The sequence below is a fragment of the Salvelinus namaycush genome, chromosome 15 (genome assembly GCF_016432855.1).
Source record: "Salvelinus namaycush isolate Seneca chromosome 15, SaNama_1.0, whole genome shotgun sequence".
Taxonomy (NCBI): Eukaryota; Metazoa; Chordata; class Actinopteri; order Salmoniformes; family Salmonidae; genus Salvelinus; species Salvelinus namaycush.
The window spans coordinates 24,297,539-24,325,376 of record NC_052321.1 but is presented as its reverse complement, the minus strand read 5'-3'; the positions used below and the strand labels follow the sequence as shown (position 1 = coordinate 24,325,376).

Genomic DNA, 27,838 nt, shown 5'->3' with positions numbered 1-27,838 from the left:
TAGTGGAGGTGAAAACAGGACAGCATGCTGTGCTTCTGGTTGCTGCTTTATAATGGTCTCATATGTTGAGCAGTGTGACGGGGTGTAGCTGGAACAGGACCCCTTTGCTCTTTCCATCTTCCTTTTGGACAATCTCCATCTTCTGACTGGGATCCACCTGTACACACCATACAAGCTCAACATGAGTTGTTTTAACACTAGAAATTATGATTAAGTATGGACCTTACGCTCTATAAAAGCTCAGGACAGAATTGATTGAAGTGGGGAAAACTAACATTACACCATGAATTCAAGCCATACCTGGTTCCATTGCTTTGGTTCCTCATGGTACACAGGAACAAGGTCTTCTCGAGGGGGTGACTTTGTAAACAGACTGACGAGGCGTTCGCGGCAGTCCTCCTGCAGGGTGTTGATCCTGTCAGGCCCCAGGTGCAGAGGACCGTTGGACCCCTCACACACCAGACGGTTAATGGCACCACGCAACGCATTGATCTGATCCAACACAAAACACACTGATTATATGTGGAAAGTTTTAAAACACGATACATATGGATATGAAGGGTCTATGAGGAACTATATGGATGTTAGCTACCTCGGTGATGTCCTCTACATCAAATTTGACATCAAAGGCGAGCTCCATGTCATGTTCAGGCAGGGCAGCTGCCTGAGACTGGACGTTCCACCCCAGACCACAGAGGGCACCAGTGTAGCTGGTCCTCTCCTCATTGGTGCTGCAGAGAACAGGCAAATTTACATTAACAGATCTTTATGACTAAATGCATGATTTGACGTGAATATGACAAATGATTTATGTTAACATTTAATAAAACCCGCCCATCATTTTACATTCCCTATAAGATCTCACATTCCCTTTGACATTCCCTACGGTAGGTAATTTGATTAAATGTGATGAGTATACCATCTCCAAGCAGACTGACCGTAGCTCTATGGCAGGGGTGAAGAGCATGGTGATGAGTGCAGGCAGGCCGTGGATGTGAGGCATCAGTGTGGTCTCCTTCAGTAGAATCTGTGTGCCTAGATCAGCACACACATATACGCATCTTACTGTTATGACAAAGACAAATTTACATTTCTGGTATTGTCTAAACTAACAGCGTGGGTGGTTTGAGTGATAAAAAAAAAAAATTGATGAGAAAACTATCGCAATCGACATGGAAACGACTCAAATCAAAACAGTGTAGAAATTATGGACAAAACATTAAACACCTGCTCTTTCCATGACAGACTGACCAGGTGAATCCAGGTGACAGCTATGATCCCTTTAGGCCTGACCCCAATTAATCGACTGGTCGATTGTTTGGTCGTTAGGCTGTTGGTTGACCGAGATTGTGTTATTGCTCGACTAAAACACACACAACTAGTCAAAAGTTTGGACACACCTACTCATTCAAGGGTTTTTCTTTATTTTTACTAATTTTCTACATTGTAGAATAATAGTGAAGACATCAAAAACATGAAATAACATATGGAATCATGTAGTAACCAAAAAAGTGTTAAACAAATCAAAATATATTTTATATTTGAGATTCTTCAAAGTAGCCACCCTTTGCCTTGATGACAGCTTTGCACACTCTTGGCATGAGTCAACTTCTCACCACATTTTATGCACTGCAGTGCTAGCTAGGTGTAGCTTATGCTTTCAGTACTAGATTCATTCTCTGATCCTTCGATTGGGTGAACAACATGTCACTTCATGCTGCAAGAGCTCTGATAGGACGTCCTCTGAAGTTGTCATAATTACTGTGTAAGTCTATGGAAGGGCATGGGAACAAAGAGCCTCCTAGGTTTTGCATTAAAGTCAATGTACCAAGAGGAGGACGGAAGCCAGCTGTCCTTCGGCTACGCTATGGTGCTACCCTACTGTTGAGGATACTATAGACCATTGCAAAACAGTGTGTTTTAATCAATTATATGGTTACGTGAATATATTTAGTTGAGTTTTATCTAAAAAGGACAACTTTATTATTATTTTTTAAATGAAATTCACTGAGGTTGGTCCTCCCCTTCCTCCTCTGAGGAGCCTCCACTGATATATACATATACAGTGCCTTCAGAGAGTTTTCAGACCCCTTGACTTTATCCTTATTTTGTTACATTACAGCCTTACTCTAAAATAGATTAAATAAAACAAAATTATCAGCAATCTACACATAATACCCCATAATGACAGGTTTAGACATTTTTGCAAATGTATTAAATAAAAAAACGGAAATATCTTATTTACATAAGTATTCAGACCCTTTACTATGAGACTCGAAATTGAGCTCAGGTGCATCCCGTTTCCATTGATCATCCTTGAGATGTTTCTACAACTTGATTGGAGTCCACCTGTGGTAAATTCAATTGATTGGACATGATTTAGAAAGGCACACACCTGACTATATAAAAAGGTCCCATAGTTGACAGTGCATGCCAGAGCAAAAATCAAGCCATGAGGTAGAAGGAATTGTCCGTAGAGCTCCGAGACAGGATTGTGTGGAGGCACAGATCTGGGGAAGGGTACCAAAACATTTCTGCAGCATTGAATGTCCAAGAACAGTGGCCTCCATCATTCTTAAATGGAAGAAGTTTGGAACCAACAAGACTCTTCCTAGAGCTGGCCGCCCAGCCAAAATGAGCAATCGGGGGAGAAGGGCCCTTGGTCAGGGAGGTGACCAAGAACCCATGGTCACTCTGACAAAGCTCCTCTTTGGAGATGGGAGAACCTTCCAGAAGGACAACCAACTCCGCAGTCATCCACCAATCAGGCCTTTATGGTAGAGTGGCCAGATGGAAGCCACTCAGTAAAAGGCACATGACAGCCCGCTTGGAGTTTGCCAAAAGGCACCTAAAGACTCCCAGACCATGAGAAACCAGATTATCTGGTCTGATGAAACCAAGATGTAACTCTTTGGACTGAATGCCAAGCGTCACATCTGGAGGAAACCTGGCACCATCCCTTCGGTGAAGCATCGTGGTGGCAGCATCATGCTGTGGGGATGTTTTTCAGCAGCAGGGACTGGGTGACTAGTCAGGATCGAGGCAAAGATGAACGGAGCAAAGTACAGAGACATCCTTGATGAAAACCTTTTCCAGAGCGCCTAGGACCTAGGACAACGCAGGAGTGGCTTCGGGCCCTTGAGTGGCCCAGCCAGAGCCTGGACTTGAATCAAATCGAACATGTTTGGAGAGACCTGAAAATAGCTGTGCAGCAACGCTACCCATCCAACCTGACAGAGCTTGAGAGGATCTGCAGGAAAGAAATGGGAGAAGCTCCCCAAATACAGGTGTGCCAAGCTTGAAGACTCGAGGCTATAATCGCTGCCTAAGGTGCTTCAACAAAGTACTGAGTAAAGGGTTTTTTCTCCCTAATTTTGTTATTACGATCTTGTCTCATCGCTGCAACTCCCCAATGGGCTTGGGGGAGAGGCGAAGGTTGAATCATGCATCCTCCGAAACATGACCCGCCAAACAGAGCTTCTTAACACCCGCTTGCTTAACCCAGAAGCCAGCTGCACCAATGTGTCTGAGGAAACTGACGACCGATGTCAGCCTGCAGGCGCCCGGCCCGCTACAATGAGTTTCTAGAGCGCGATGAGCCAAGTAAAGCCGCCCTGGCCAAACCCTTCCCTAACACCTACTACGCTGGGCCAATTGTGCGCCGCCCTACGGGACTCCCAGTTACGGCCGGTAATGAGGATATATATATATTTTTTTTTTTTTAAATCAGGATATTACATGCAGGCTGCAATGTTTATATTTGTTGGCAATAAAGTTACTTTTTAGGTTAGTATCATTTTCATTTGGATAGACATTTGATTTACCAAATTACAATGATTTTGAGATAAAGACATTATTATAAAATTAAGCTGTCTCACAAAAATGTGCATATGAAAACCATAACTGGCACGCAGATCGGTAGAAAAGGTTAGATAAATTGGCATTGCACATGAGAAAGGTTGCCGACTCCTCGTGTAGCCTATTAACTTCAGGAGCATGATGGTAGAATCTGCGAAAGCCAGCAGGAGCGGGAGGAGAATAGCTGGGTCAGGCTACATTTTTCCCCCTTCTGGTTATCTAGATCTCTGGCGACATCTTGAGGCATCAAACCGTAAGCTTAAAGCATCAGACAAGCTCATTGCACGTAGTTGATTTTATTAAAACACAGAGTGTGTCTATTTATGGAAACATACACGTTTAAAAATGTCGAGCAATTGATTGGTCAAAAGAACAGACAACTTGGTCGACTAAGATTTTTTTATCCGTTGGGGACAGCCCTTCAAATCCACTTCAATCAGTGTAGATCAGCGGTTCCCAAACTTTTTATAGTCCCGTACCCCTTCAAACATTTAAACTCCAACTGCGTACCCCCTTTAGCACCAGGGTCAGCGCACTCTCAAATATAGTTTTTTGCCATCACTGTAAGCCTGCCACACACACACTATACGATACATTTATTAAACATAAGAATGAGTGGGAAGTGACAAAGAACTCTTATTGGACCAGGGCACAAATAATAATTTTGCTCTTTATTTAACCATCTTACATATAAAACCTTATTTGTTCATTAAATTGTGAATAACTCACCACAGGTTAATGAGAAGGGTGTGCTTGAAAGGATGCACATAACTCTGCAGTGTTGGGTTGTATTGGAGAGAGTCTGTCTTAAATCATTTTTCACACACAGTCTGTGCCTGTATTTAGTTTTTATGTTAGTGAGGGCCGAGAATCCACTCTCACATAGGTACGTGGTTGCAAAGGGCATCATGGTCTTAACAGCGTGATTTGCCAAGGCAGGATACTCTGAGCGCAGCCCAATCCAGAAATCTGGCAGTGGCTTCTGATTAAATTAAATTTTCACAGAACAGTTTGTTGCAATGTCGATGAGGCTCTCTTGTTCAGATATCGGTAAGTGGACTGGAGGCAGGGCATGAAAGAGATAACGAATCTAGTTGTTTGTATCATCCGTTTCGGGAAAGTACCTGGGTAATTGCGCACCCAACTCACTCAGGTGCTTCACTATATCACATTTGACATTGTCTGTAAGCTTGAGTTCATTTGCACACAAAAAAATCATACAATGATGGAAAGACCTGTGTGTTGTCCTTGTTAATGCAGACAGAGAAGAGCTCCAACTTCTTAAATCATAGCCTCAATTTTGTCCAGCACATTGAATATAGTTGCGGAGACCCTGTAATCCTAGATTCATATCATTCAGGCCAGAAAAAACATCACCCAGATAGGCCAGTCGTGTGAGAAACTCATCATCATGCAAGCGGTCAGAGAAGTGAAAATGTAAAGAAAACTTTAAGCTTGTCTCTCAATAAAAGAAAAAGTGTCAATACTTTGCACCCTGATAACCAGCGCACTTCTGTATGTTGTAAAAGTGTTACATGGTCGCTGCCCATATCATTGCATAGTGCAGAAAATACACGAGAGTTCAGGAGCCTTGCTTTAACAAAGTTAACCATTTTCACTGTAGTGTCCAAAATATCTTTCAAGCTGTCAGGCATTCCCTTGGCAGAAAGAGCCTCTTGGTGGATGCTGCAGTGTACCCAAGTGGCGTTGGGAGCAACTGCTTGCATGCACGTTACCACTCCACTATGTCTCCCTGTCATGGCTATTGCGCCATCAGTGCAGATACCAACATGAGCATCAGCTACGTTTGGCTACATACAGACCGTTAGTGGAATTCCCGCAAGAGAGTAACGGTTAATGTGATTGGATGTTAATTATTTGACTAGGCTACCTGTATTTGACATTGTGTAATTTCGCTGAACACTAGATGGTAAAAAAAAAAAAACTCAAACAAGCTACTCAGGTGAGAAAAAAGCCTAAAATGTATAGCCCTGTTGGGAAATATAAATGGACTGTTTGAAAATGTGAAGAAAAAAAAAAGTCTAAAAAATAATATTAATAAATATATATATATATATATTTTTTTTATTATGTGAATCACATGTATTTGGTGTACCCCTGGGGGTATACCTGGTGTAGTTTGGGAATACCTGGTATAGATGAAGGGGAGGAGAAAGGTTAAATATTTATTTTTAAGCCTTGAGTCAATTGAGACATGGATTGTGTATGTGTACCATTCAGAGGGTGCCTTTGAATGGGTTACGGTAGTAGGTGCCAGGTGCACCGGTTTGTGTCAAGAACTGCAACGCTGCTGGGTTTTTCACACTCAACAGTCTCCCTGTGTGGCAAGACTTATCCACCACCAAAAGAACATCCAGCCAACTTGACAACTGTGGGAAGCATTGAAGTCAACATGGGCCAGCATCCCTGTGGAATGCTTTCAACACCTTGTAGAGTCCATGCCCTGACGAATTGATCCTGTTCGTAGGGCAAAGGGGGGGGATCTGCAACTCAATACTAGGAAGGTGTTCCTCCAGACCTCGGTGAAGACCGAATGCAGTCCGCAGGGCAAAATGAGTTGGACACCCATGGTCTAACCCTTATTCTAATGGGCTTATTATGTCCCAGATCATATCCCATTCCCAGTACTGTACCTGTCGCACTGACAGACACGGAGCCAGCCACCAGCATCCGCTGATGGCTGTCCTGAGGACTGTCATTCAACGCAATGGAGTTGATGCTGTCCTTCTCTATGATCACCGACCTGTAAGGAGTTAACACATTCATTAGCACTGGTATATAGTGTCACCAGCACTGGGCCAAACTCTAACCTGATCTGGGTGACACTGACTAACCTGTAGTTGGTGACGTTGCTAAAGCTGTGGAAGTTGACTTTGTGAGGACTGGATGGGCCATGCACACGAACCTGTGGGAAACAGCATCAGCAACACTTTACTTACAGTGAGCATTAAGACACAATGGGCATCCTGTAGCCATTAACATTCATACACAATTATTTAATACATGTTAACAGTAAAAACATCCCCCAGAAACAAATTGTGTTCCACGAATTCCTGAGAGGAATGTGTGGCCCTGGCCCACAGCCACTAATACACCGTAGAACAAAATGTACACCAGCTCGCGTACTACCAAAATGTCTCCACCCTCTGGACAGGAGGCAGGCAAAAGGCAGAAAGACGATGACACCCTCTTGTGGTGAACAACTAACAACACCTCCTGGTTAAACCAGACAGGCAGTCTATTGAACACAGTAGCAGTCTATGAACTGTGAGTCAGCCATTTGGCCAGTGTTCTTACCTTGCTCTTCAGAGAGGACTGGCTGGTCTTGGCAAAGGACTGGAGCAGGCTGTCAATTAGCTGCTTCTCTTCCTCCTTGCTAGTCTTCCAGGAGCTGCTGGTAGCGTTGGGAGTGAAGGTGCCGTCCTGCAGGTCTTTGTACAGAGACACCAGCACGTCGTGGATCTGCTGCAAGACACACAACCACACAGCACTGTCAGGGTCACAGCCTTTGTTTCTACTGCTGGACAGCTAGGAAACACTAAATGATTTATGTTTATAGCCAAGCCTGACAGGAATACTATAACTGAATAATTCCCCATGAGCACAACACCCTAGAAGCTGCAGCGAAGACAGACAGAACGCTGGCCTGTGTTTGAGGTACCTTAGACTCAAAGCTCTCCTCGGCCTTGATGGCGTATCCCTCCTGCATCATGATGTCAGCCACGCTGGAGGTGACCGTGTCAGTGTTGATGAGCAGCTCCACGCGCATGACGCCGTGCAGGATGGAGAACAGGGAGACTATGAGCGGGTGGCCGTTCACCAACGTGATAAAGCGGTTGCGGGCACGGCTGCTCCACTGGTCCCCCAGGATCATGGACTGGGCCGATGGACGCATCCCAGAGATCTGGAACTCCTGGGCCTGAGGAGACAGGGCAGAACACAATCCTAATCTGGAACTCCTGGGCCTGAGGAGACAGGGCAGAACACAATCCTAATCTGGAACTCCTGGGCCTGAGGAGACAGGGCAGAACACAATCCTAATCTGGAACTCCTGGGCCTGAGGAGACAGGGCAGAACACAATCCTAATCTGGAACTCCTGGGCCTGAGGAGACAGGGCAGAACACAATCCTAATCTGGAACTCCTGGGCCTGAGGAGACAGGGCAGAACACAATCCTAATCTGGAACTCCTGGGCCTGAGGAGACAGGGCAGAACACAACCCTAATCTGGAACTCCTGGGCCTGAGGAGACAGGGCAGAACACAATCCTAATCTGGAACTCCTGGGCCTGAGGAGACAGGGCAGAACACAATCCTAATCTGGAACTCCTGGGCCTGAGGAGACAGGGCAGAACACAATCCTAATCTGGAACTCCTGGGCCTGAGGAGACAGGGCAGAACACAATCCTAATCTGGAACTCCTGGGCCTGAGGAGACAGGGCAGAACACAATCCTAATCTGGAACTCCTGGGCCTGAGGAGACAGGGCAGAACACAATCCTAATCTGGAACTCCTGGGCCTGAGGAGACAGGGCAGAACACAATCCTAATCTGGAACTCCTGGGCCTGAGGAGACAGGGCAGAACACAATCCTAACAGTATATAGGGATACTAGATCAACTCTCCTGATTAGGATGTTGCCCAAAGATGTTTACCATTTTGCCTAAATAAAACATTGTACCTGGAATGGGTGGGCCATGATATCAGCAGGTAGCTTCCTCAGGCAGCTACACAACACCAGAGTGGTGTTTCCAAAGTCCAGAAAGAAAACCTTGAACATTCAGAACACACATATACTTTACATGGTTCATCCACTAAAACTGCAACTGTAATCAACCTGGGAGTGATTGTGTGTACTAGTGAGCTTAGTGAGCATGTGCTTGTACCTCCACAGAGCTGCCGCAGACATGCAGGATCTTGGCACGGTAGTAGAGGCCCTGCTCGTCGCCCTCAGAGAAAGGTGCCAGGCACAGCAGGTTTGGGTAGAGGGAGACAGGAACTGGACACAGCTCATGAGAATTAATCTCCGCTGTCAGATGGCGCTGCTTCTCCATGCTGGCATCGTCCGCCTGGAAGCCCCAGAAGTGGCCCACCTCCACCACCTAGGGAGCCAAGATGAAGGAGGCATGCTTGGTTACCACCTCCACTACAGACTATGCATAGCCAAAATGGAGGGTATGTGATCACCTAAATTCAGTTCCTCTAGATAGAATCGTCACCAGATTACTTATTTACACAAAAACAAGTCCCAGAAATTTGACTGAAAGAGGAGTCTCAGCCTGACGAACCTCTGTGATGTTGACCACAAAGATGGGGTTAGAGGGCAGCTTGTCTGGGTCAATGGTGCTGCTCAGCAACCCCACTGGGTAGACCGAGTTGTTCTGGAAGTCCACATTCACACTGAAAACCACAGGACAGAATGAATTATGCTTAAAAAGCCTGGAGGATCCCTCAAAGGGGGAACACAGTGCTAGTGTAACAGTCAAAGTCACTGAGCTGCATCATTGTATTAGGGAGTCTATGGGACTGACCTAACTGACTGTAACTCACTCATGACAGCACTGTCTGTAAATGTGTGTGAGGAGGAGGGAGAGGGTCTGACTCGGCCTAAATCTACCCTCTCAGAGGATGTGTGATGGCTGTAGAGGGTCAGCCAGAGTGCAAGCATGTCAGGTTACATCAAGGCCCAGTGTGGAGGGGTGCAGGCCTGCAGGGTTATGGGCAAAGCCCACTCCCCCCAAACCCAGATGACCACTAACAGGACACCTCCACCTTCCTGAAGAGGTATTTGGCCCTGAGCCAGAGCTGGCATTACCTATACATCAACTGTCTGACTGACTTTCACTCCGCTAAATGCATTCCTCTTGAGAAGTTGGGGTTAGATGATGTTACACCCATGTAGCAAACAAGGATTAAAACCCCAGCTGAGTGGATTAGTAGTTTGAGACGGATGTATAGGCTCCCTACCGAGCGTATCTCATGTGGCAGATGGTCCTGCTCCCCGCAAAGGTCTCCACCTCGTCACTGGGATGCACAAAAAGGTCCAGAGGATGCCTCTGGTGGGCCAAGAGGAGGGCCAGTGACACCTCAGGGAGCACCCCCGACCCTCGAGTAGTCGTCCGGTAGAACTCTACATGCCCTCTGAAGGAACGCACAACAAATGTTTTTCTGTCTTACCAATGGACTATGGGTATTCTATAAGCTATGTAAGACCATTTAGGTCAAAACATCTATGAAGTATCTATCTATGAAACAGGTAACATGATGAGTTATTCTAAGTCCAGCGGAGGTTTGATCCGTTTGTTACCTGGATCCATCGAAGGCTATGGACTTGACCTGGCCACACTGGCGGAACAGGGACTGCAGTTGCTTGTAGTACAGGAAACTGTAGGGGGGCAGGTTCCTCACCTGAGACGAGACAATCAAAGATCATGGCAGTGGTCTAGCATTCACAACATACAAACATTGTTCATGAATGTATAGGAATCTGATAAATCAGGGAATCAGGGATAGGGGGTAATGGCATCATACCAGCACAGTTTTTTTGGGATCATGGCCTGACAGGTCTTTGGAGGCCAGCTCTTCATCCATTTCCCCTTGAGAAAAGTAGTTAGGGTAGTAGGCACCAGCAATAACCACCTGAAAGATGGAGTGCCTTCAGAAAGTATTCATACCCCTCGACTTATTCTACATTTTGTTGTGTTACAGCCTGAATTCAAAATTGATTCAAATATATGTTTTCACCAATCTACAAACAATAGCCCATAATGACAAAATGAAAACATGTTTTTTTAATCATTTATTTACATTTTTGCAAATGTATTTCAAATTAAATAACATATTCACATAAATATTCACACCTGAGTCAATACTTTTTAGAAGCACCTTTGGTGGCAATTACAGCTTTGAGTGGTCTTGGGTATGTCTATATCAGCTTTGCGCATCTGGATTTTGTGATTTTCCCCCATTCTTCCCTGCAGATTTTCTCAAGCTCTGTTAGGTTAGATGGGGAGCGGTGGGGTGAACAGCAATCTTCAAGTCTTTCCACAGCTTTTCAATGGGATTCAAGTCTGGGCTTCGGCTGGGCCACTTAAGGACTTTCACATTCTTGTTCTGAAGCCATGCCAGAGTTGTTTTAGCTGTGTGGTTAAGGTCATTGTCCTGTTGGAACATAAATCTTCGCCCCAGTTTAAGGTCGTTTGCACTCTGAAGCAGGTTCTCAACAATTTGCCTGTATTTGGCTCCATTCATTGTTCCCTCTATCCTTACCAATCTCCCAGTCCCTGCCGCTGAAAAGTATCCCCATAGCATGATGCTGCCACCACCATGCTTCACGGTAGAGATGGTGTTAGGCGGGTGATGAGCTGTGCCTGGTTTTCTCCAGACATAGCGCTTTGCATTCAGGACAAAGAGTTACATTTTTGTTTCATCAGACCAGAATCTTTCGCCTTATGCTTTCAGAGTCTTTCACATGCCGTTTTGCAAACTCCAGGTGTGCTGTCATGTGCCTTTTCTCAGGAGTGGATTTCATCTGGCCACTCTCCCATAAAGCCCAGATTGATGAAGTGCTGTAGAGACCTTCTGTCAGGTTCTCCCATCTCAGCCAAGGAACTCTGTAGTTCTGTCAGAGTGGTCTTTGGATTCTTGGTCACTTCCCTGACCAAGGTCTTTCTTACTTGATTGCTCAGTTTGGTCGGACGGCCAGCTCTAGGCAGATAATGGAGACCACTGTGCTCTTGGAAACTTTCAACACTCTAGAAATGTTATACCCTTCCCCAGATATATGCCTCATCACAATTCTATCTCAGCAATCTACAGACAGTTCCTTAGACTTCATGGTATAGTTTCTGCTCTGACATGCACTGTCAACTTTGGGACCTTATATATACAGATGTGTTTCTTTCTAAATCATGTCCAAACAATTTAATTGGCCACCGGTGGACTCAAATCAAGTAGTGACATCTCAAGGATGATCAAAGGAAATTGGATGCACCGGAGCTCAATTTGGAGTGTCATAGCAAAGGGGTGTGAATACTTACCTAAATGAGACATTTCCGTATTTCATTTTCAATAAATTAGCTAACATTTCTAAAATCATGTTAGCATTTTATCATTATGGGTATTGTGTGTAGATGGCTGAAAAAATATATAAATTTAATCAATTTCCAATTCAGGCTGTAACAACAAAATGTGGAATAGGTCAAGGAGTATAAATACTTTCTGAAGCCACTGTATAAAGAGAAGAGGAGAATCTATCAAATAGACAGGGGCTACAGTGTTAGCACTGCCGAATGATATTCTGAATAGCAGGGGTTGGTACAACAGATAATATTATAGTGTCATAATAATAACCATATAGCTTTACGTTGGAAGTAAGGTGTAGAGCTCCAGAATACTGGCATGTGCCTCAGTCTCACCTGCAGGATGAACCTCTGCTTGTGAAGGCTGGAGTAGTCCATTGGCACTGGGTTCTCAATCACGTGCATGTTGAACTGGGACGCTCTCTCCTTCAGGTCCTCATAGAGCTCAGCCACCTGGGGGTCACAGAGGCAGGGTCAGGTCAGGGATTGGGGTCACCTGGTGTGTGTTTCGTGAGATGCTGGTCTCTATACCTCTCTGATCCTCTTGATCTGGATGCAGTTCTCCTTGCCCCACTCCAGCTCGGACTGGGAGGAAGAACACACACACACCTTACTGCAGCCATCTCAGCAAGATACTGGAACTTTGTCTAATGTCTTTAGGAACCTCCTTTATTACATACACGTCTATGTATTATCCATGTTTAAAGTTAATTGACGTAACATAACGATCTACAGTTGAAGTCGGAAGTTTACATACACCTTAGCCAAATACATTTAAACTCAGTTTTTCACAATTCTTAATCCTAGTAAAGATTTCCTGTCTTTGGTCAGTTAGGATCACCACTTTATTTTAAGAATGTGAAATGTCAGAATAATAGTAGAGAGAATGATTTATTTAAGCTTTTATTTCTTTCATCACATTCCCAGTGGGTCAGAAGTTCACAAACTCAATTCGTATTTGGTAGCATTGCCTTTGAGTTGTTTAACTTGGGTCAAACGTTTCAGGTAGCCTTCCACAAGCTTCCCACAATAAGTTGGGTGAATTTTGGCCCATTCCTCCTGACAGAGCTGGTGGAACTGAGTCAGGTTTGTAGGCTTCCTTGCTCGCACACGCTTTTTCAGTTCTGCTCACAACTTTTCTATGGGATTGAGGTTAGGTCTTTGTGATGGCCACTCCAATACCTTGACTTTGTTGTCCTTAAGCCATTTTGCCACAACTTTGGAAGTATGCTTGGGGTCATTGTCCATTTGGAAGACCCATTTGCAACCAAGCTTTAACTTCCTGACTGATGTCTTGAGATGTTGCTTCAACATATCCCCATAATTTTCCTCCCTCATGACGCCATCTATTTTGTGAAGTGCACCAGTCCCTCCTGCAGCAAAGCACCCCTACAACATGATGCTGCCACCCCTGTGCTTCACGGTTGGGATGGTGTTCTTCGGCTTGCAAGCCTCCCCCTTTTTCCTCCAAACATGATGGTCATTATGGCCAAACAGTTCTATTTTTGTTTCATCAGACCAGAGGACATTTCTCAAAAAAGTATGATCTTTGTCCCCATGTGCAGTTGCAAATCGTAGTCTATTTTTTTTTTATGGCGGGTTTGGAGCAGTGGCTTTTTCCTTGCTGAGCGGCCTTTCAGGTTATGTCAATATAAGACTCGTTTTACTGTGGCTATAGATAATTTTTTACTCGTTTCCTCCAGCATCTTCACAAGGTCCTTTGCTATTGTTTTGGGATTGATTTGCACTTTTCACACCAAAGTATATTAATCTCTAAGAGGCAGAATGCGTCTCCTTCCTGAGCGGTATGACAGCTGTGTGGTCCCATGGTGTTTATACTTGCGTACTATTGTTTGAACAGATGAACATGGTACCTTCAGGCATTTGGAAATTGCTCCCAAGGATGAACCAGACTTGTGGAGGTCTACAAAAAAAAATTCTGAGGTCTTGGCTGATTTCTTTTGATTTTCCCATGATGTTAAGCAAAGAGGCACTGAGTTCAAGGTAGGCCTTGAAAAACATCCACAGGTAAACCTCCAATTGACTCAAATGTTGTCAATTAGCCTATCAGAAGCTTCTAAAGCCATGACATCATTTTCTGGAATTTTCCAAGCTGTTTAAAGGCACAGTCAACTTAGTGTATGTAAACTTCTGACCCACTGGAATTGTGATACAGTGAATTATAAGTGAAATAATCTGTCTGTAAACAATTGTTGGAAAAATGACTTGTGTCATGCACAAAGTAGATGTCCTAACCGACTTGCCAAAACTATAGTTTGTTAACAAGAAATTTGGGGAATGGTTGAAAAACGAGTTTTAATGACTCCAACCTAAGTGTATGTAAACTTCTGACTTCAACTGTAAATGCTCTCACCTTTGGGTGCCTCAACTCTCCTTTGCTTCTGGACGTGTGCCAAGCCTTGAATGCGTTGACAAAAGCAATCGAATCACTCTGCACACCGTGTGCGAACGACAGCTTGCTCCTGAATATTCAAACATTTAAGAGAGGACAGGGATGACAGTCTTACAGCAGACAATAACTCAAATGGCAGTGACGAGGTAGATATTGTAGAAGTGTTATTATATATTTTTTGCTGTATGAGAGAAAATATATTTTCAAGTGCTGACTCACCTGTACCCTGCCAGCTGCTGCAGGGAGGGCATGGCAAAGAAGCTCTTCAGAGACAGAGAGGCGGCTAAGGGAGAGAGACAGGTTGAGGAGTCGTGGCCTGAACACACACCTACAGACAAAGCAGAAACCACAGACCCCACTGACCTATGATGAGGCACTCCTCCAGACAGCCAAAGACGTGGCCGAGCACGATCATCTTCCCAAGGTGCAGGTCCACAGGCAGGTGAGCCAGGATCCGACCCAGAAACGTCAGCTCTCCATCAAAACGCTTCTGGCCTTGACCATCGTTCCCCACAGACAGTGCACCCATCTACACCTCACACACACGTCATGACAATTATCATTACCTCAATAATAACAAGTGACTGCAAAAATACTTAAGCATCACACACACAGTCAAAAATAGTAATAAAAAATACATAAATGGCTCTGTCCATCAATCCTTCCAGCTAAAGAGCCCATCCACAGCACATACACAGACTTAATCAAAACACTTTACGCCCCGCTAAGTCACAGCTGACAAACACACACACAAACACCACTGAGAGAGCTAATGCTAGCTGACGCAGAGGTCCTGACACAGCAGAACCAACGTTAGGAAACCACTGCAACATCACAAACACACAGTGACAGATTTGGGTGTTCAGCAATGTTGTATCTAAGATTCTTATTGGAAACCTCTCCACAAATACAGGAATCCAATGACTTCAATGGTTGTTTGTGATAAGGTCCACAGTGAGGTACCTCTTTGAGCTGGAGTATGGTCCTCTCAATGTCATTGAGTTGGGGGGGTGAGAGAGCAGTGGAGAGGAGGGAGCGGGGGTCCCCCATGTCCAGAAGCTTCACCTTCAGCATGATGTTAGCCAGGGGGGCACGCTGGGAATAGTCCGAATAAAATAGAAGTTTTATACACTGAGTGTACAAAACTTTAGGAACACCTTCTTAATATTGAGTTGCACCCCATTTTGCCCTCAGAACAGCCTCAATTCATTAGGGCATGGACTCTACAAGGTGTCAAAAGCATTACACAGGGATGCTGACCCATGTTGACTCCAATGCTTCCCACAGTTGTGTCAAGTTGGCTGGATGTCCTTTGGGTGGTGGACAATTCTTGATACACACATGGGAAACTGTTGAGCATGAAAAACCCAGCAGCATTGTAGTTCTTGACACAAACCGGTGCGCCTGGCACCTACTACCAATGCCCATTCACCCTCTGAATTGCACACATACACAATCCATGTTTCAAGTGTCTCCTCCCCTTCATCTACACTGATTGAAGTGGATTTAACAAGTGACATTAATAAGGAATCATAACTTTCACCAAAAAGCAGGTGTTCCTAATGTTTTGTATACTCAATGTAGGTCTAGTAGAGTAGCATGCCTTGTCTTTCAGTAATCACATACAGTGCATCAATCCATCAACAAATAAATCCATCAACTTTGCAGTTGTAAAACATCATACTGTCGAGCATAGTTATGAACTTGGTTCTTTGCCATCAGGGCTGACCTAATGTTCGACTCTCTTACCACCATCTCAGGAACCACATAGTCTGGGATCTCATTCCTCCAGAACTCCTTGGTCACCAGCCGGTAACAGTAGCCCTTAGACACTCGCCCAGCCCTGCCTGAGAGGGACAGAGGAGACGTGAGTCACAAATCCTCAGTGGCAATTCTAATTCTCCCACTGGGTGCACATTTTGGTTGTTACCCTAGCACTACACAGCTGATTCAAATAACCAATTCATCATCAAGCTTTGATTATTTGAATCAGCTGTGTAGTGCTAGGGCAAAAAACAAAATGTGCACCCAGGGGGGCCCCAGAAACCCTGCTGTACTGTACCTCTACGCTGGTTGCAGTTGGTCTTGGAGGCCCAGGTGAGGCGGAGGGACTGGTAACAGGTCTCTTTGTCACAGACCATGTGTCGTGCCAGACAGAAATCAATCACTGTCAACAGGAATACGTCACAAACTCAGACATGTGGAGTGAATACAGTACGGCAGTACATACAGCAAGAAAGGTCTGTAAACATTATGAAAATGAAAACACACACCATATTTGACATCTGGGACTGTAACAGAGCTCTCTGCAATGTTGGTGGAGAGGATGATCTGTTGAGACAGAGACAAAACATCAAAAACACTTTGCGTTCTAGAAGTCTATTCAGTAGACTGGGTTGTGGTGTGATAGTTACCTTCCTGTATCCTGGGACAGGCACCAGAAACACCCCATTCTGCTCCTCCAGAGTGACAGAGGAGTGGAGTGGGTACACCTGCAGTCTGAAACATACACCATAACAGCCCCATCAAGTTTCTACTATGCACCGGACACTACCAGTCATGCTCCAGAGACGCCACCACTGAAAGTGCACATGTACACACACAGCACCCACCTCTTGCGCACCAGCTTGGACAAAGCCTCCTGCATGTAGTGGATCTCACCCAGACCAGGGAGGAACACCAGCACACTGCCCCGGTCTGGCAGAGACAGGCCTCCCTCCCTCGCAGTCCTACTGCTGAGATACACAAACACACCAGGACAACTATAGGACACCTAAGTCAATCTAAGTCAATCATCTAAGTAATTAACAAATAGTGAATAAATGGTTTATTTATCAAGCGAGCTAAGATGAAGAGTAAAGCTGTTGATCCCTCACCTCTGATCTTTGGCCTCTAGCTCGTCAAAGCTCTGGATAAGGCTGACAGCCACATTGTACATCTCCACAGTGATGTAAGGGTCATCTGGACGGCGGGTATCCACCTGATAGTTAATAGACACCGTGTTAGAGTACGACCCTGCCTCACACAGGAAGCGGCGCAGGTCCTAATCCAGGCACTTGTCATCTCCCGCCTGGATTACTGCAACTCGCTGTTGGCTGGGCTCCCTGCCTGTGCCATTAAACCCCTACAACTCATCCAGAACGCCGCAGCCCGTCTGGTGTTCAACCTTCCCAAGTTCTCTCACGTCACCCCGCTCCTCCGCTCTCTCCACTGGCTTCCAGTTGAAGCTCGCATCCGCTACAAGACCATGGTGCTTGCCTACGGAGCTGTGAGGGGAACGGCACCTCAGTACCTTCAGGCTCTGATCAGGCCCTACACCCAAACAAGGGCACTGCGTTCATCCACCTCTGGCCTGCTCGCCTCCCTACCACTGAGGAAGTACAGTTCCCGCTCAGCCCAGTCAAAACTGTTCGCTGCTCTGGCACCCCAATGGTGGAACAAACTCCCTCACGACGCCAGGACAGCGGAGTCAATCACCACCTTCCGGAGACACCTGAAACCCCACCTCTTTAAGGAATACCTAGGATAGGATAAAGTAATCCTTCTGTCCCCCCCCCCCCCCACCCCCCCTTAAAAGATTTAGATGCACTATTGTAAAGTGGCTGTTCCACTGGATGTCATAAGGTGAATGCACCAATTTGTAAGTCGCTCTGGATAAGAGCGTCTGCTAAATGACTTAAATGTAAAATGTAAATGTGTTAGGTTAGTCTAAACCATGAGTACCAGCTACATCCACAGACTAGGCTTGGCGCTCCCCCTCTCACCCTGTAGGGAATCAGGCTACAGAGGTCCTCCAGGTAGAACTCCTCGATGGCGTAGGGAGCCCCCTCCACCTCAAACACATAGGCTGGGTTCATCTGGCTGCGGATGGGGGTGCCAAAGTACTCCGCAAACTCCCTGCAGTTGATGGTGGCTGACATGAGGATGACCTGCATAAAGGGGGAAGGGAGGCGGTGTGTGTCTGTTCAGTCAGTACGGTTTAGGATCACATGGTGGTGAATGCTGAGATGAGAAGCGTGGGCTCACCTTGATGTAACGGGAGTTGGAATGGAGGAGCTTCCTCACAACCAACAGAAGGAAGTCCAGCTCCTCTGTCCGCTCATGGACCTGAAACATACAGAACCACCCTGCTTACTGACTGGTTCATCCTCGCCATGGTAAAAAGATGTTACTCACCTTCAGCTTGAATTATGTTACTGGGTACTAAGAGACACAATGTACGCCAGATAGGACATCATCATTACCAGTCAAGTCATATCTGTAGACTACTTTGAAATAGTGTCAAGAATTGTTGCTACTTTCGGTACTTCTGTCAAATGTGCCTCACAAACTCTGTCTATCAGCGCAGCCGATGTCCCCTTTTAGCAGAGGCGTGCACCATACCTGCTCCACTTACTCATTACTAGTAGCCTGCACTGGGAGTCGGGGTTTGCCTCATGTTAGCTCCCCACTCATGCTGCACAGAACACTTTACAATGCAGTAAGATACCGGTAGCTCCTCTTCTCTTTATACAGTGCCCTCAGAAAGTATTCACAGCCCTTGACTTTTTCCACATTTTGTTGTGTTACAGCCTGAATTTTAAATGGATTACATTTAGATTGTTTGCCACTGGCCTCCACATAATACCCCATAATGTCTAAGTAGAATTATGTTTTTTTTGGACAATTTTACATATTAATAAAAGCTGAAAAGCTGAAATGTGTTGAGTCAATACGTATTCAACCCCTTTGTTATGGCAAGCCTAAATAAATTGAGTAAAAATATGCTTAACAAGTCACGTAAGTTGTATGGACTCTGTGTGCAATAATAGTGTTTAACATGATTGTTAAATTACTACCCCATCTCTGTACCCCACACATACAGATAATTGTAAGGTCCCTCAGTCGAGGAGTGAATTTCAAGCACAGATTCAACCACATAGACCAGGGAGGTTTTCAAATGCGTCGCAAAGAAGGGCACCTATTGGTAGATGGGTAAAAACAAAAGAGCAGACATTGAATATCCCTTTGAGCATGGTGAAGTTATTAATTACACTTTGGATATTTTTATCAATACACCCAGTCTCTACAAAGATACAGGTGCTATTCCTAACTCCGTTGCCCAGTGAGGAAGCAAACCGATCAGGGTTTCACCATCAGGCCAATGGTGACTTTAAAACAATTAGAGTTGAATGGCTGTGATAGGAGAAAACTGAGGATGGATCAACAACATTGTACTTACTCCACAATACTAACCTAAATGACAGAGTGAAAAGAAGGAAGCCAGTACAGAATAAAAATATTCCAAAACATGTATCCTGTTTACAATAAGGCACTGAAGTAATACTGCAAAACATTTGGAAAAGACAACTTTTTGTCCTGAATACAAAGCGTTATGTTTGGGGCAAATCCAACACGACACATTACTCTTCCTTTTTTCAAGCATGACGGTGGATGCATCATGTTATGGGTATGCTTGTCATCGTCAAGGACTAGGGAGTTTTGTGGGGGGATAAAAGGAAATGGAACAGAGCTAAGCACAGGCAAATCACAGAGGAAAACTTGGTTCAGCCTGCTTTCCAACAGACACTGGGAGACAAATTCATATTTCAGCAGGACAATTGCCTAAAACAAGGCCAAATATATATTGCTTACCAAGTTGCTTACCAAGACAACATTGAATGTTCCTGAGTTGCCTAGTTACAGTTTTTACTTAAATTGTCTTAAAAATCTATGGTAAGACTTTCATTGCTAGCTTACAGCTGAAGCTAACATCAATTCATTACCCTTGTACTTTGTTTATAATATGCAAACCATAAAGCTAAATATGCTGATTTCAAAGCTGATTGCCACCAAAAACTTGATTAATTCACTTAAATTGGTCTCTCCGTCACATCTCTCCATCAGCCAAAGATGATCTATTGCCTAAGAGTGTGTGAATAGGGCTCTGACGGTTCTATGCAAATGTTGTTGATCAGTACAATAAAATGAGTCCCAAATGGAAGTGAAACAGATTGTCATCTGTACCTCAATGAAATCAGCCAAAACTAGCTCAAAAACTCAATGCATGCACACAGTCCTATTGAATATGTATTCACCTGTATTGTGAATAGGCCTAGGATACATCTTGATTTACCCAGTTTATCAATAGAGATTTACCATTGAAATAACTGATTACCATTAAGTTGTTAAGTAGTTAGATTGGTAAAAACAAAATCAAATTGATTGTATGATTGTTTAATTAATGCATATACATCTCAGAAAGATGTTGACGTACATTTTTTGGAATGAAATTGAACTCAAAAGATGCCCAATGATTGAACAGAGCAGTATATTAGTTTATCTGTCTGGATCAAGTGCCATTTTGTGACTTTGGCTAATATACCTTTTTTTGTTGGTATCGTTTTAGTATCGTGATACTAAACCTGGTATCAAAGTCAAAATGAAATGAAATGAAAATGAAATCACTTTGAAATGATGACCAGTCTGAGTGTCAGTTACCTCATCTATGAAGATGTGGGAGTACTCAGTCAGGCTCTTTGCTCCGACCAGTTTCTGCAGCAGCACCCCAGTGGTCATGTAGATGAGTCTTGTGTGTTCAGTGACCATCTTTTCCAGGCCCACCTGAAACAGAGAAATACATTTTCACACACAAGCACATAAACACAAAAATACACAGACAATTAAAGCCTAAAGGCAGACGTGAGGATTTAAAATCTACTGTAGCTGTAGGTATTTATCTATCTATCTATCTAGCTATGTGATGTCAAACATTCTGTTGAACAACTCACCTTCACAACAAATTCAGCACACAACGTGACTCTCAGAGATCAGACAAATTGCCCATCCTAACATTTCTTCTCCCTGAGGAGTTGCTCTCATGTCCTGCTACTCAAATCCAAGTACAAACTCAGGCAAGACTTTCACAAAACTCTCAGTAAGAAACGAAAGACAGAGATAGAAAGTACTGTAAACATCCATCACACTACCCTTAGGACAGTCAGACAAAGCTGATGCTCAGAGGAATGTACAAAAACAGCCCTCTCTCATGGCAGGAGTGTCATGGGAAGGTCACTGTGAAAGTGGATAATGCTCTGTTACTCTCCATACATCCTCAAGGCCCAGATTCAAGCACTTAGGTGTTCATCAGGTCAGCTCATCACTGTCTCACTCACTGTCTGCCTAATAGTGACATCACCGCTTCTGCAAACCGCAGCAGAGCAGACAGAGGAGGAGCAGGGAGTTATAACTAGACTGTGTCTCCTGTTCCAGAGCTGGAAACAGAGCAACTAGGCAGCCTGGAAAGAGTCCAGTATGGAAGTGTCCACCCCACTCCTCCCTCTGCAAGAGAAACTTCAAATGGTCTTTTTGTACAGAGCTTCATCAAGGGGTAATAATATTGCTGGAGATGCAAGACTCAGTACACTGCCCCTTGTTATGAAACATGAACACGCAATTCTGGTTTCTTGCACCTTTTTCTCCATCTTCTTTCCACGAAGGGATGTGTACACAAATCAGACTTTGTAACATACTACGCATGGTCATGTGTTTTTTGGGATATAGATATATATAACAAAATGGTATCATCAACAAGGTGTCTGTGAGTCACTAACCTGGTATCCCACCAGACTACCCAGGGTGCACTTGCGCTCTCTGGCGACCCATCGGGCGATGCTGCTGGCGCCTATTTTGCGAGGCTGGGTGACCACGAGGTTACAAGGGGCATTCTTCTCGCTGTAGTAGTCCAGGATGAACTGGGGCAGCAGGGTAGTCTTCCCACTGCCTGTGGCTCCACGGATGATCACCACGGAGTTGTTTTCAATCAGAGAGATGAGCTGGAAATACAAACACAGAACTGCACATCAAACTCAGTAGAAGGAATGAAAGAACATATTGTAGCCATTTAAAGATGAACACAATATATGATTCAACAATCTAAATTATAATAAAGTATTCTAATCTGTTTTTTATATTCACAAAGTCACAATAACATTAAAACATTCAGATTTTGGTATTGTAGGACAATACATGTGAATCTGAGTATGAAATGAAAGTCTGAAAAACACATCTCTTCACCAATGGCCAACTAATGGCCCTACTTGTGTGCATGTGAAGACATTCAGTGGGCTATTCCCCCTCTTATTGCACTCATGGCTCCATCAGATAGAATCAGAGCTCATCTGAAGCACACTGTAAAACCTTGAGTGGTGTTATGACCTGAGGAACTGTTGCTGATGACCAAGTCTATGACCTGAAAATGTCCTGACATGGCAGGAGGAACAAAAGCATGCGTGTGTCAGTTTGAATGCGTGTGTGAGGCTACTAAACTATTTTACCTCCTGTCTATTCTTTGTGATGGGCAAGCTGGGGTACTCATAAGTGGTCAATGGAGGTGGAGGTGAACCTAGAGTTGGAGAGATGAGGTAACACAGAAAGGTTTGCTCAATGCCTTTCTTCATCGTTGAGGAACAAAAGGCATCCAATTGGAAGCCAAATTAATTAGAAGATTATATAAATGTGTAACTCACTCGCCAAAAAGTCAGGCTTTCCTGTCTTGTTCCTCAGTCCTCCATCTGAGTCATCCCTCTTTGGACTACCCTGCTGTTGGGAAGCTTTTGCAGGGCTATAAAGAAACATGTGTGTCAAATCAAAAGTCTGACATTTCAGTGTAAACACACACACAAGCAATTAAGCATCAAAGGGAAAAAAGGTAGGTCAAACAAAGCGCCCCCCATAGGTCTACTATTAAACAGCAACAGGCTCTTCATATTCGGCTCATATTCAAATACACAAACCAAAGCCATCTCCAGGGCAACAGACGTGTGAAGAATCCAGTCTGAAAATGGCTTGGGAAAAACGTGCGTGTTTTGTCTCAGCAAGCACACTAGTAGTGAGTGGTGATAATGTGGCTTTGTCACTGTGAATAAGTAACGTTATGTGAGTAATGCTAATGAGCCTTCGTCAAGTCAAATAGTTCTCCCCTTTGCTCTTTCTGAACTACCTTCTCCCCTCACATCACCCTCCCTCTCCATCCTCTGCACTGAAATCCCCCTTTCACTACTTGCTCGGTTTCTAACATTCCTCTGTCTCTTACTCGCCCTCCCCTTCATCTCTCCCACTCCTCTCATTCCGTGGCTGGGCCAGTCAAGCCTGGGGCAGTGTGGCAGGGAGAGCAGTCCCAGTCATCTCAGCTTCTCTCTGGGCAAGAGGAGGACTTTATCTACATATCAGGCAGACACACTGTCAGAGCTGGGAGCAGCTCACACACACACATTTATATGCACACGCGTTGACTGACTTACACACGCACTTCAGCATCTAACCACAAAGCAGCTGACCTTACAACAAAGCAGCACAAAGGAGAGTGAGGTGAAAGGAGAGGAGACAGCACTGAGTCAGAGGAGAACAGTGAGTAACTCTGCTGTAAACAGTCCAGAGGACAGAAGAACAGGGACAAGTGAAGAGGACAATTACGCAGTATAGAGAGGAGAGAAAGAGAACCATTTGATTGCTTACAGACGGATAGCAGAGTCCAGTCAGAACCAGAGAATGGAGACCTCACGGACAGACCCATGGAGACAGAGTCCTGGAGATGGTACTCTGTGAGACGCCTGCCTTGATCTCTCTGTCTACATCTGGCTCATCATTGCAGCATTCAACAGTAAGTACCAACCATGCAATGGCTTGTTTTCTCTTTTCTTTCCTCACTACATAGGCTATTTGCAATGATCAGAATGTTCCAACAATAAAAAAAAGCACTCATCTAGACAATAGGCACAAATCAGGAATCTCAATTGCATTATTTGAAGAAATTAGCTAGGACAGGCAGGTTTAATAACAAAAAATATTTTTATTGTGCTTTAAGACATTGCTGTCAAGTATACAGCACTGCGTGCTCTGTTCACGTAGCATGACCTGTGACCCCAGGCTGTCAAATCTGTGTGTAGCTCAGGTGTGAGGTACAGAGAGAACAATCAGTCTGAGGAGATTACTACACACCCACACCTGGGCATCCTCACCTGAGTGAGAATGCCACTGAAGGCAAATCAAACACTGATGATGACAGAGAGTCAGGGACCAGGGATCAGCTTGTGTGGAGGTGATCCATTTCTCACTTTCAAAAAAGTTGAGTCTTCAATGAGTGCAGATCAGTCAATAGTACAATTGCAATCCTTTGAATTGTTCTGTTAAAACAGACTTTGGGAGAACAGAGGGGTATTCCTTGACACTCGTGGCAGCAGTGTACAATACTCGTGGCAGCAGTGTACAATACTCGTGGCAGCAGTGTACAATACTCGTGGCAGCAGTGTCAATACTTTTGCTTCAGATGTAAAATACTTTTTTTCTCATTGCAGTAACCACAGCACTCCTCCACCATGCCCCTGTTCAGCTGGATGAAATGGTCGCGTTCTGAACGAAAAAAGGCGCAGGATGAGGGGGCGTCCACAGGGGTATCACCCAGCTGCACACTGATCAGGGAGCTGCTGTGGCACGTAGAGGAGAGGGAGTGCATGGCGCGGGAGGTGGAGCAGGAACACAAGCTGGCCCACAACACCGCGGGATACCCCCACTGGCTCCAGAGCTACCCCAGGTTACGCACGCTGATCCCCGCATCGGAGCGCTGCCAGCTGGAGCACTTGTGTGCCCAGATCCACCCTATGCACACCGCTACGGTGCTCTCCAGGTACATCGTACACCACTCTTCATTCAGTACTGCCCCCACACCGGGATGACAATAGGCGAAAGAGACAAGAGTCTCAAAGAGAGGGGGGGTAGAGCAAAGCTGCCAGGGAAGCCACTTTGTGTTATTGTCACAGAAGTAGGTTACATGGGGTGTGATCATGCAAAGGTGAAGGGGACCCTATGGGGCTGAGCACAGCAAAAACAACCCAAAGGGAAAGAGTTTTCCATTAGCAGTATCATATCCCTATTAAAATAAAAACACAGACCCCAACATTTTACAGTGATGGTGACATTTGTATGAACAGACTGAATTTGGTATTTCTGAGGGGCTAACTGAGGAATCATACTTTAAATAACCTTTAAATCCACCATGGGTCTAGTAAAAATGACTATAAATTATACTGAACAAAAATGTAAATGCAACATGCAACAATTTCAAAGATTTTACTGAGGTACAGTTCATATAAGGAAATCAGTCAATTGAAATATATTAATTAGGCCCTACTCTATGGATTTCACAGATAATTTTGTTTTTAAAGTTAGGGGCGTGGATCAGAAAACCAGTCAGTATCTGTCGTGACCACCATCTGCCTCATGCAGAGTGACATCTCCTTCACATAGAGTTGATCAGGCTGATGATTGTGGCCTGTGGAATGTTGTTCCACTCCTCTTCAGGGGTGGCTGTTTGCATAATCACATCACAACAGTAACAAGATCGCCCGATTATTCCGGGAATATTATTTGGTGTGACTCTTTCACTGCATTTATTTTGTCTTCTTTGCTAAATGTCCTCCTGACAACTAGAAATTAGAGCGGGCGCATAAACACGACCTCAGCCTTATCACCTCACACAATACATGATACTTTGATGAAATAGTTTCAGCATCATTTGGTCAGCTAGGCCTAATGGATAATTGAAAGCCCAAACAGTTTCATTATTATGGATAATGCAGTTTGGGTTAAATAGTTTATTAACACACTATCTCATTCTCAGGTTCCATGACGTGCTGGCCAGCAACAAGATCCTGCCCTGGGAGCTGGTGTACGTCTTCCAGCAGGTGCTGAGAGACTTCCTCAACAAAGAGGAAGGGGAAGAAGAGGAGGATCACATGCCGCAGCCAGAACTGCTTGGGCCAATGGAGGCCTGGACCAACCGATACCAAATGAAGCAGGGATTTGTCACACCTACTGTGCCCAACTGTGGTGAGCCCCAAAGAGAAGAGATCCCAACCATCTCTGGCTATGTGGACCGTACCATGAGAGGCTCTTATCCTTTCACTGCCCATAGGGTCTGGGACCTTCCCTACTACTATCCAGTGCCACACAACTCCACAGAGGCCTACAGCACCCCACTGTAAGAGCAGGTTGGGTAGTAAAATAGTACCCAACTCATGACCTTACTAGCTCATGACTGAAAGAGTTGTCATCTTAAAAAAATATGTTACAGATTCATTTTAATTCATGGGTCTGCAACAAAATATTGCCCTGGACCAGCACTTGCATGGGGGCAGATTCATACATACAACAATAGATACTGCTAGCTAACTGGACTAGGGGTGCATCTCAATAGACTACTCGGTTACTCTAGCTACTACTGTAAGTTAGAAAGCTACTTAATTGCACTGATTTAATAAATCAACCCCTGCCTAGGAATTTTGGCACCTGGCTAGTTAGCTACTTTTACTGTGTTAGCATTATTTAGCTACTACAGTAATACTAATATTTACAGAAAAGTAAGTAGTTAGCTATGTACCTAACTAAAGCAACGTTCCTTTCATATGTTAGCTAGCCAGCCAACAAATGTGAACATGTGTGAAAGTTTCTAGGTTCCATCCAATTGGCAACAGATTCCCACCAGATTTTTCTACCAAATGGTTTTGTTGCCGCTAAAAGCCTGTGCGTAATGACGTAGTGCACATACAAATACATTGTGTGGTTCAATTCCCAAGTACCGAATAAAAAATACAAGTGAAATGTGTTTGCATCGCATTTAACTCTACTGATGGTTCTCAAAAAAAATGTGGGTTATATAGCTTGTGCCCACTCTGGTATTAACACGTGTGCTCTAGACAACAGCACGTAGATAACGCTCCGAGCGCATGTATAGCCTACATTATAAGATTATGGACAAGCGCGGCAGCCAATCATCGATGACCATGTCACCTGAATAAGACGCTCGATATTTATTAAAATGTGCATTAAACTCATCACCTTGCACTTTCACCACCCTGTAAAATTAAATGTATTTAATATGTAGCCTGAAACTGCACGCTTTTCCGATAACTTACATCTAGTGAGAGGACCACGCGTCATCACGTGACTCCACATTTTTTTTCGATATGGTTATTCTATCAATATTTGCTATTTAAAAAAAATCCACCTAACGTTACATTTCTATCATAGTTAAATTTACAGACAAAAATATCCCACCTTGTCTAGCAAATTTAGTTTTTTCGAGATGTGAAGTTTCCCGAAAATGTTTGTTTCCATCTGGCCTGTCAATGCATTTTTTTATCTGACGTACTTTAATAGCATAAAAATGGTTGGAGGGAAATCTGGTTACTACAGGCAGACTGTACCGTCTATGGTGCAAGGGAACATGTGTAAGCTAGCTAACGTTAGCTAGCAATTCCATCTACATTTTGCTAGCTAACGTTAGCTAGCTAGCCAACTGAACTCACCTCTGTATTGATGACTCCTCTAACTTTACTTCTTTTGGAACTTCATCCGTGATTAGAATGTTAGCAAAATGGGTCCCTAATGTAAACCATTCTGTTATCTGTTCTGCAGTTATTGCTTTCTTCAT

The 27,838-nt window shown here is 44.4% G+C and overlaps 1 protein-coding gene across 1 annotated transcript; it reads right to left on the bottom strand.

Moving 5' to 3' along the window:
- Nucleotides 1–58: 58 nt before the first annotated feature.
- Nucleotides 59–27,838, bottom strand: LOC120060008 (ATP-dependent RNA helicase TDRD9-like). The gene is made up of 33 exons (XM_039009081.1): nucleotides 27,714–27,838; nucleotides 24,709–24,890; nucleotides 22,686–22,753; nucleotides 21,963–22,184; nucleotides 20,851–20,973; nucleotides 18,397–18,477; nucleotides 18,135–18,299; nucleotides 17,247–17,350; nucleotides 16,983–17,102; nucleotides 16,785–16,869; nucleotides 16,644–16,701; nucleotides 16,433–16,537; nucleotides 16,120–16,217; nucleotides 15,334–15,465; nucleotides 14,734–14,899; nucleotides 14,590–14,653; nucleotides 14,332–14,440; nucleotides 12,489–12,542; nucleotides 12,294–12,410; nucleotides 10,408–10,515; nucleotides 10,184–10,284; nucleotides 9,844–10,017; nucleotides 9,165–9,276; nucleotides 8,763–8,978; nucleotides 8,558–8,647; nucleotides 7,541–7,798; nucleotides 7,177–7,344; nucleotides 6,714–6,784; nucleotides 6,513–6,622; nucleotides 939–1,035; nucleotides 593–731; nucleotides 301–492; nucleotides 59–157 (listed from the first exon to the last, which is right to left on the bottom strand). The coding sequence occupies exons 1-33, from the start codon at nucleotides 27,836–27,838 to the stop codon at nucleotides 59–61; spliced, it is 4,113 nt and encodes a 1,370-aa protein (XP_038865009.1).